The 10624-nt window shown below is 52.2% G+C and overlaps 1 protein-coding gene across 1 annotated transcript in view; it reads right to left on the reverse strand.

Annotated features, from left to right (window-relative positions):
* Positions 1-259: 259 nt before the first annotated feature.
* The window catches only part of IL17D (interleukin 17D), a 30554-nt gene continuing 20189 nt past the window's right edge, over positions 260-10624 (reverse strand). Inside the window, exon 3 of the mRNA XM_015473838.3 lies at positions 260-1593. Coding sequence (XP_015329324.3) covers positions 1311-1593 — 283 coding nt within the window. The 3' untranslated portion in view covers positions 260-1310. The remainder of the gene's footprint in view (positions 1594-10624) is intronic.

Consider the following 10624-nt stretch of genomic DNA (forward strand, 5'->3'; position numbering starts at 1 on the left):
ATGTTTGCACTATTTATATTTGCAGAGTGGCTGGAAAATGTTATACAATAGTGGCGACTGAAATAATTACCCAAGGTTTGAAGGCAGTTTTTCTTTTTGTGTATTTCTTTGTTGTTGACCCGAACCCTTCTGAAAGGTTCAGATAATATCTAGTGGTGTATTCCAGATATACCACCACTAGGCTTACCGTATGTTGTTATTTCCAGAGGTTGAGCACGGAAGTAACATTCACCCCAAGCTGTAGAGAACTACCCACAGGTTTCAGTTCTGAATTTTTATTTGGAAAATATGAATTTTGCTCAGCAATGTTTTTCATGTACAACCTCTGTCAATATATAATACAAACTGGAAGTTCTCAGTAAAGCTTCCATTCAGATCAAGCCAAGGCTGATGGTAAGTGGGGAAGAGAGCACATAAACAGAGGCTGACTTCACAGTTGCTCTTAAAAACTTCAGCCATAAAATTAAGACCTTAATAAACATCGTTTGCTCTAAGAACTAGTTGAGACCATCAAAGCTGAGTCCAGAGAGAAAACCACAGCCAGCATGCCCTTCACCTACCTGTAGGTGTTACATAAATCGAGTTAAGAAGGTCTCACGTTTACAGATAGTTCTGGGGTTTAGCTGCAGTGCTAGAAGAGGCTCCATTCCTGCATTCTGGAAACTGTAAGTCTGCCCACTTAATAGCTCCTGAAGCCCTTAAAACTAGCCAGATACCTGGGAATTGGCACAGACCTTACATACCACGCTCTGACCTCACTGCCTCTTGTCCACAAACTGGCCCCTGACTTTGAAAAGTGAAAAACTTTCTACCTGTATAAACCTGTGGTGATTTATATCCTCATGAATAAAGACTGGGGTGAGCTGAGCTGCCCATAGGGAGGGCAGGTCCTGTCCAGCCATGTCCACTGGTGACCAACCGAAGAGTTAGCCTACCTGAGCTTCTAAAAATTCCTGCTGAGGAAGTGAAAACAATGTTTATAAAATGTTTACAGGTCAGGTAAAAACAATATACTTGCTCAAAATGGCTAATATGAAAATACTTTGTTCCTGCCCCTATTGAAAAAAATAGCTGAATAAACGGATTACACTCTACTTTTTAAAAAAGACTGCAAGCATCGGTCTGTCCTCTGAGGCTCACCCCTCCCGTGGTCCTGGGGGGCGAGGCAGGCCACCCTTCCCAGTCCCCATCACCTTCCAGCCGCCCTGCGCTCCTGCTCGAGGAAGTCCGGGGCAGCCCACCACAGGATCCAGTCCGGTCCTGTCCACCGCTGGGCACGTTTCCTCGGGCCCGGGGTCCCGGGTGGGCGGTCAGGGCCGGGCCGACTTGTCCAGGCTGGAGTTGGCGGCGTCCGCATCCTTGTCCGGCCCGGGCACGCAGGTGCAGCCCACGGGCACAGTGACATACTCCTCGACGTAGACGGCGCGACCGCCTGCGCAGCCCGGGGTGCGGCGCAGGACCACCGCGGGCACGAGCACTGGGGCGCTGCGCAGGCGCACGTCCTCCTCCCCGCGTGGCCCGGTCAGGCAGCCCCGGCACAGGCAGTAGGCCTCGGGCAGGTACCGCGGGAAGCGGCCCGGGTCGTAGGAGATCCTGCGGGGAGAGGGCGGCGCTGGGGCCCGGGCCACGCTCCCTGAACCACGCCCGGAGTCTACCGCACACCCCGAAAAGGGAGATGCCCCTCCTCAGCCTGGAGCCTGCAGCTCCTCCAAGGGTCCTGTGGCCTCCCACCCCGAACCGCCAGACCCGTTCAGGAGGCCCAGACCCAGGTCCCTCTGTCCATCAAGGTCCACCCACCGCCCTGCCCACGCGAAGGGGCTGAGTGACACGGAGAGGGGGCGGGCAGGCCAGGACTTGGAAAGTGAAGGAGACCCTAAACCTGACCACTCCATGTTCCTCCATGTCACCCTACTTCCTGGTCAGATGCCAAATCCAAAGCGTCAGCGGCCCACGGCGGGCCTACAGCCGCCGGCAGACTCTGACCACACCTCCCTGAAACCCGGAAGTCACTAGTGGGGACCAGCACTCCTCCCTAACATCCCCCACGTCACAAGGTTGCCATGACCCCAGACTCTCATCACTGTTCATCTGCCCTCTTCTAGAGCCTATCCCTTGTGACCCTTTAGTCTCAAGAGTCACAGCTGTGACCTTTGACCTCATGGGGGACACACTGTATGCCGGTCACACCCGGGAAGGCCCCGGAATGCTAGCCCCACGGGAGCACAGGACAGAAATGAACCAAACGAGATCAGCCCAAGGGGACCTCTCTGGACTGGTCTTCCCTGGCCTGCAGTGCCTGGGACTTCCGGGCAGCAGCTGAATTAAGAAGTGTCCAGCTAAGAAGGACCTTCACACAACCAGTTATGGAAGCACAGGTGCGGGAAGACACGTGACAGTTGACAGGGTGGGGAGGTGGAACCTGACCGGCTGTCAGCGTTGGAGGCAGGAGACCATGTCAGCCAGGCTAACTGCCCACAGCCTGGGGGCAGCCATGGCCCCTGACTTGAGGGAAGGTCCATGGCTCGCTTCCTCCTTTGGGTTCAGCATCTTTAGACACTGATGGAGCAGATGACTGAGCAGGAAGACCCAGAAATGGCATCTTGGCAGCAACAAGTCCACCTGATGACGCTGAGTACAAGCCACTTAGCAGGAAAGAGCTAGGACGGTCTGTGTGGGGTGATCTGTGGCCCCAGGGAAGGAGGGGGGTGCTTAAACTCAGGGACCACGCACCTGCCCCCAAGCGCCTCACTGCCCAGAGGGACATATCCGAGTCCTTGGCCACCACATGGATGTGGGGATAAGGTCAGGTGACCAAGACAGGCATCGCAATGGAGAGGGAGAGCCAATTCAGGCGTGGACCGTCCCCCGCCCCAATTCTCTTCTCATTGCTGTAGGGGGTGGGGGCAGAAATCTCTTGAGTTGAGCAGGAGGAGGGCGGCAGGGCCGGCTGGCAAACACCCCTGTCTGCCCCAGGACCTCAGATCCACACCGAGCCTGTCCAGTGTGCACACACAGGGCTGGTAACATGTTACGAGCTTTTCATCACTTACTGTCAGCCCTGCCTTTGCAAGAGCTTTACCTTTCCAACTCTCCAAGCCCTGAACCGCCTCATTCCCATCCTTCAATGAGGGCACAGACCCCCCGGAACGCCTCCAGGCAGGAGTGGGGGTCACGTCAGGAAGAACATCAGCTCCTCCATTTTGCCTCCAAAGGCCTCCACAACCTGCTCCTGACGCACACCTCCCTGAGCTTGGGCAGACTGCCCGGTCCCGTAGTGGGACGCCTGGTGGGGGCCACGGCTGAGCTTTGCTCAAGGTTAATGAACTCTCCCCCATACTAATCTCATTTCTTAAGGTCCAGTGCAAGTCAGAATCTTAGAGAGTTTTCAGATTGCCTTAGTCAAAGTTAACCTTGACTTTCCCCATATTCCTACAACACCTGGGGCCTCTCAGACATAAATGCACCTTTTCCTCCCCTTCCCCTGGGAGGGAAAGGTGAGGGCTGCACCTGTCGTCCCCTCTTGCTCCAAAGCCCACCCAGTGCCGCACAGCAGATGGTGAGAGGGTGGGTCTGACTCGACCCCTCAGCTTCCTGTCATTCACACCTTAACTTAGCATTAGAAGGACAAGAAATGTATTATAATATCTCCGCTCACATTCAACAAACACCTGAGTGCCAGGGATGTTTCAGGCAGTAGGAATACAGATGAAATAATACAGTCATCTGTTGTCCAAGGACTCACTCTCTCCGGGGTAAATGTACAAAGAAACAGTTAACCCAGCCATGGCAGCACGAGCGGCTTCCTGGCAAAGCGGAGCCCGGGTGGATTGGTCCAGGTGGAGGAGAGGAAGGGCCTCTGGGCAGAGGTCAGAGCCTAGACTTGGGACCACGTCAGTTAGGAGGGGCCACCCAGGAGAACTGGTGCAGCTGGAGCCCTCAGTGGAGGGTCTGACCCTGAAGGCAGCAGGGTGTTAAAGGAAGAAGTGACCCAGTCTCCTGGAGTCTAGGTCCCTCGGGGTACAGAGTGGAAGACAGGCTGGAGCCCAGGAGAGATCTTAGCTGAAGAGGGAGATTTTTACATTATTAGCACATGAATAGTAGTTAAATAAGATCATTCATGGAAGTGTAGAGAGAAACTCAACAGGTTTCATTCCAAGAGGGAAAAGAGGCAGGGCAATTAAATATTAAAAGAGCCTTGAAAAAAAAAAAAAAAAAGAGCCTTGAGAAACCACCAGCAAAATGAAAAGGCAGCCCGCTGAACAGGAGAAAATATTTGCAAACCATATATAAGGGGATAATACACAAGATACACAAAGAACTCGTGTAACTCAAAACCAAAAAATAAAAATGTGATTTAAAAATGGGCACAAGACCTAAACAGACATTTTCCCAAAGAAGACATACAGATGTCCAACAGGCACATGGACAGATGTCCACCATCACTAATTATTAGACAAATGCAAATTAAAACCACAATGAGATGTCACCTATATCTGAAAGAATAGCAGTCATCAGAAAGACAAGAAATAACTATTGCTGAGGACACAGAGAAAAGGGAACCTTTGTGTACACTTCGTGGGAGTGTAAATTGGTGCAGACACTGTGGAAAATAATACGGAGATTCCTCAAAAAAGTAACAATAGAACTACTATATAATAGAGCAATTTCACTGCTGGGTATTTATCCAATGCAAACAAACACCACCTTTAAAGACATATGATCACTGCAGCATTATTTACAACAGCCAAGACATGGCAACAACCTAAGTGACCGCCAGTGGATGAATGGACAGAGAAGACGCGGTATATATACAATGGAGTATCGTTCAGCCATGATCAGGAATGAAATCGTGCCATTTGCAACAACGTGGATAGAACTTGAAGGCATTATGCTAAGTGAAGTCAGAGAGGACGATAAACACCGTGTGATCCCACTTATATGTGACATCTAAACAAAACACAATCATAGACACAGAGAACTGACCAGTGTTTGCCAGGGCAGGGAGTGGAGGGTGGGCAAAACGGTACAGGGCGTCCATGGTACAAAGTTCTGGTTATAAGCTGTGGGGATGCACAGCACAGCATGAGGACTAGTTAACAATGCTGTGGCATATTTAAGAGTTGCCAAGACAGTAAACTCTTAGGAGTCCCTTGGACAGCCAGGGGGTCAAACCAGTTAATCCTAAAGGAAAGAGAAAGTCGCTCAGTCGAGTCCAGTGGAATTCTCCAGGCCAGAATACTGGAGTGGCCTAGAGGAAAACAGGCAAAACACTCTCCGACACAAATCACAGCAGGATCCTCTATGACCTACCTCCCAGGGTAATGGAAATAAAAGCAAGAATAAACAAATGGGACCTAATAAACTTAAAAGCTTTTGCACAACAAAGGAAACTATAAGCAAGGTGAAAAGACAGCCTTCAGAATGGGAGAAAATAATAGCAAACGAAGCAACTGACAATTAATCTAAAAACTATACAAGCAGCTCATGCAGCTCAATACCAGAAAAATAAACGACCCAATCAAAAAATGGGTCCAAAGAACTAAACAGACATTTCTCCAAAGAAGACATACAGATGGCTAACAAACACATGAAAAGATGCTCAACATCACTCATTATCAGAGAAATGCAAGTCAAAACCACAATGAGGTACCATCCCACGCCAGTCAGAATGGCTGCTATCCAAAAGTCTACAAACAATAAATGCTGGAGAGGGTGTGGAGAAAAGGGAACCCTATTACACTGTTGGTGGGAATGCAAACTAGTACAGCCACTATGGAGAACAGTGTGGAGATTCCTTAAAAAACTGGAAATAGAACTGCCTTATGACCCAGCAATCCCACTGCTGGGCATACACACTGAGGAAACCAGAACTGAAAGAGACACGTGTACCCCAATGTTCATCGCAGCACTGTTTATAATAGCCAGGACATGGAAGCAACCTAGATGTCCATCCGCAAATAGATAAGAAAGGCGTGGTACATATACACAATGCAATATTATTCAGCTATTAAAAAGGATGCATCAGTTCTAATGAGGTGGATGAAACTGGAGCCTATTATACAGAGTGAAGTAAGTCAGAAAGAAAAACACCAATACAGTATATTTACACATATATATGGAATTTAGAAAAATGGTAAAGATGACCCTATATGTGAGAGAGCAAGAGACACAGAGATAAAAAACAGACTTTTGGACTCTGGGAGAAGGTGAGGGTGGGATGATTTGAGAGAACAGCATTGAAACATGTATATTACCATATGTGAAATAGATCGCCAGTCCAGGTTTGATGCATGAAACAGGGGTCTCAGGGCTGTTGTGCTGGGACAACCCTGAGGGATAGGATGGGGAGGGAGGTGGGAGGGGGGTTCAGGATGGGGGACACATGCACACCCATGGCTGATTCATGCCAATGTATGGCAAAAACCATTACCATATTGTAATTAGCCTCCAATTAAAATAAATTAATTAAAAAAAAAATACTGGTGTGGGTAAAGCCTTTCCCTTCTCCAGGGGACCTTCCCAACCCAGGGATCAAAACCAGGTCTCCTGCATTGCAGGTGGATTCTTTACCTGCTGAGCCACAAGGGAAGCCCAAGAATACTGGAGTGGGTAGCCTGTCCCTTCTCCGCAGATCTTCCCAACCCAGGAATTGAACCAGGGTCTCCTGCATTGGAGGCGGATTCTTTACCAGCTCAACTACCAGGGAAGCCATTCTAAAGGAAATCAACCCTAAATATTCATTGAAAGGACTGATGCTGAAGCTCCAATCCTTTGGCCACCTGATGGGAAAAGCCAACTCACTGGAAAAGACCCTGATGCTGGGAAAGACTGAAGGGAGGAGGAGGAGGAGGCAACAGAGGATGTGATGGTTGGATACCATCAACAACTCAATGGATATGAGTTTGAGCAAACTCTAGGAGATAGTGATTTATCATGGTGATCATTTTGTTACATATGCAGATATTGAATCATTATACTGTACAACTGTAACTAACACAACCTGTCGATTATATCTCAACAAACTAAGAGCCTGAGCAGAGAGACTAAGTGCCCGAGCATTGCTGACCTGGTTTACACCTCCAGATGAGTCGGGTGCAGTAAGGAACCGAGTCCCAATTAACAAGTGTTTTCATTTGGATGAGAAATTATATGATTGCTTAAAAAACATCAAACCCTTAGAGAGGGACATTCAACAAAACAACACTCCAGCATTGTTTTAGAGTGTCACAAAGTGCCACGACAAAGGATGGAGGGACCGTCACAGACTGAGGGCCCTGAGCTGCCCCAAGGCTGGACCCCAGGCAGTAAAGAGGCACCGCCAGGACCCTCTGCCCGTCCCGGAACCCAGCACCGCCTTCACACGCGTCCTCATCGTGCTGAGCGGTGATGCTGATGTCTGGGCAGAGGGCACGGGGATTTCCTCGTGCTAGTTTCACAGGTTTTTCTGTTACTTTGAAATTATTTCAAAGCATAGGATTAAATAATAAGAGAAAAATTTTTAAGTTTTAAAAATATGAGACAAGAAAATCTGAACCAGACTATTTGAAGATATTAAGGAAGTATTCACTTTGAGGTGTATTAATGGTACTGTGGTTTTGTTAAGAGTCCTTACCTGTTAGATAAACTACCAAACTTGTGAGTGTGTACACATGCACGCGTGCCTACACACACACACACACAGTGACCATGTGCCTCTGAACCTGACACTGTCAGCCAGGGGTCAGGACACTCCGCGCAGGCCCCGAGGGAGGCCTAGCAGTGAGGTGAGGACAGAGAACTGCTGGGCAGGGAGCAGCACACCTGGGGGAATGGCCGTGCATGTGTGGGTGCACATGTGTGTGCAGTGGGGCAGGGACCTGTAAGAAACCTGTGAGGTGGCAGGAGCCCTGAAGCCCAGAGCAGAGTCTGGAGTTCCGTCCCTTGGAGCCACGAAGGCCTGTGAGTGGCAGACAGGCTCAGGGCGACACGGGGGTGCTCAGGCAGTGTGGACACCGCCACGGGAGGGACAGAACTGGCCTGGCAGAGGCCCTGCACAGCTTCCACATTTGTGACCTAAGTCTGACCTTGGGGCACAAAGATCCCTTTCGCGGCTGGGGTTTCTCTTTTGACACGGGTGACAGTCCCCGTGTCACTGGCTAGGGGACCTGACGGCTGCTTGGATGCAGCGACGGGTCAGAAGCCTCATCCGACTAAAAATATCCACCCCTCTCCCACCAGTCGGCCTTGGGGACGCGCTGGCCAAGGCGCTTGGACAAGACCCCCGCCCATCATGTAGCATCTGGGTTCATGGCCAGGGTTTCTCTCAAAACACAGAGATGCTGCCAAGGGAGGGGCACCACGCATCCATGCCATGGCACCCAGCACCAGGGGGCCTGTGGGGACCACAGCGGGGAGAGGGGAGGGACCCAGATGCCTCGGGACACAGAACAGATGCACATTCAAGCGGATCCCCCGCAACCTCCTGCCTTAAGATCCCAGAAAGACTCTTGACTGGAGCACTTTGTGAAGAACACTGCCATCAAGAGCCACCAGAGGGGTTGTCCCTGTCACCAACAAGGACATACCACAGAGCTGCTCTGCGTGCGCGCCCGCCTAGGGGAACGGGAACCGGGCCAGGTCTCCTCTGCTGGGACCCACATGTGAAGCTTGGCCGGAGGCAGCGACAGCTGGCCGGCTTAATCCAGGAACAAAGGACGTGAGGAGGGGATGGAAACCGAGCCCAGAGGAATGTGGGTGACGGCAGGGCCAGGAAAAGCCGCCGGGCCCCAGACCATAGGAAACAATTTGAAGCAGCTCATGAGGACGGTGAGCAGGTCGAGGACAGAGCTGCCGAGTCAGTGCACAAACCCACCCTCCCTCTTTGCAAAACACAAACTAGTCCACAAACAACAGAGGCTGTGGGGTCGTCTCTTTCACAGCAGTCAGTCTCAAGACCCCAGACCCCAAAGCCGGGAAGAAGTGGGGAAAGGCCCTCCGCCACAAGCACTGGAGGAAGTGGCCTCAACAGCCCAGGGTCCCCAGATCCCAAGGTCAACAGACTTTCTTAAAGGGGTGGCCTGGAATGAGGGTCCTGAACCTACAATTTCATTCTGACCTGGATACCAACCAGCAAAAGGGGCACGTCACTCCCACTGGTTCTCGGCAAAGTGGAGGTCCCCCAGCTTCCTGAAGGCAGGACTGATAAAGTTACATTTTTACCAATGTTTTCTGCTTAAAAAAGATGCCTGTAATCCCGAGGTTCCAAGGTATCAGAGACTCTGCCCAAAGTAATCTGTCAAGTCGTGCAGTTCTTGTCAATCTCTTTTAAAACTTGGCAAGCTGACCCTAAAATTCACACAGACAGAAAAGGGCCCAGAATAGCCTAGACCGTGATGGGGAAGGACAGGGGGACCTCCCACCAGCCATCAAGGTAACAGCTAGTAACAGCAGTGGCCCTTGGGGAAGTTTAGGGGGCATGTTCCCTTCCCAAGAGCCGGAACGTCTCCTGCATGGGTGCAACTGGGGCAGAAACCAGGCTTCCAAACTGGTTTCCAGAAGCACATGGTGACGTGGGGCCTGTGACAGCCCTGACTTCTCACCCTTCAGGCCACACCCAGGAGCTCAGCCCTCTAGCCACCAGGAGGCCCAGGACAGAAGCCCCCCAGCTGGGCTGTAGCCCCAGGCACCTCGGAGGTGGGGAGCGTTTTCCGATACACTTCCATCTCAGGATGCCCCCCACCACCCGCTGGGACACCCCAGCCGAGGAGTCTAACTAGAGCTCAAGGCCACTGCTAACCCAGCATGGACAGAGTGGCGCTGAGACTGCCAGACATAGCCAGGCAGTTGAGCCCTCCCCAGGGCTTGGAGCTCAGCCCAGGGCCAGGCCTGAAAGCCCCCTAGACAATCCTGCCCAGCCAAGCGGAGGGCACCAGGCCCAGGTCTGAGGCCACGAAGCACCAAGATGGGGTCTGTGGTTCTCTGTGGAAAAGGCCCCACAGCTGGGGGGAGGGAAGGGGACGAGGGGACAAAAGACCTCAGCACCGGCACTTAGGCCAAGCCAGACAGGCCTTCGACATGGCCCTGCCTGACAGGAACCTGGGTGGTGCATCCCAGGGGAGGGCCGTGGGGAGGGCAGCAGGCCTGACCCACTCAGACCCCGAGGCCACCCCTTGGGAGCACCTGGCCCCATGCCGGTGAGGACAGCCAGGGTCAATCACCCCAGGCCGAGGCCACCATGCTGCCATCCTGAAGCTGAGCCAGACCCATGGGGTTCTCTGCCCGCCAGGCTGGTCCCCATTCCCATCCCTGCAGGGGGACCGGAGGCTCCCCGGGGCTCAGCCCCACCACCGGGGGTCTTGGAAAGGGTGAACCCACTGAGGCCACAGCAGACGCGCCCACCTGGAGGTCAGGGAAGAGCCCGGAGACACTGGAGGACCAAGAGCTGCCCAGGGACAGAGAAGGGGCCAGGTAAGCCAGAAGTCCCTGGCCGTCTCCTCCCTCGGGGCAGATGCCACGCATTCTGGGCAGCCAGCAGGTCTCTTCAAAGGAAAACAGAACTCTTGCCACAGAGGCTCCAGGGAAGCAGCAGAATCTGGGGTCGGAGCCATGTTCTCGCGCTGTCCCTGGGGTGAGCGGGCAGGACACC

Source organism: Bos taurus, chromosome 12 (genome assembly GCF_002263795.3).
Source record: "Bos taurus isolate L1 Dominette 01449 registration number 42190680 breed Hereford chromosome 12, ARS-UCD2.0, whole genome shotgun sequence".
In the NCBI taxonomy this organism is placed as follows: Eukaryota; Metazoa; Chordata; class Mammalia; order Artiodactyla; family Bovidae; genus Bos; species Bos taurus.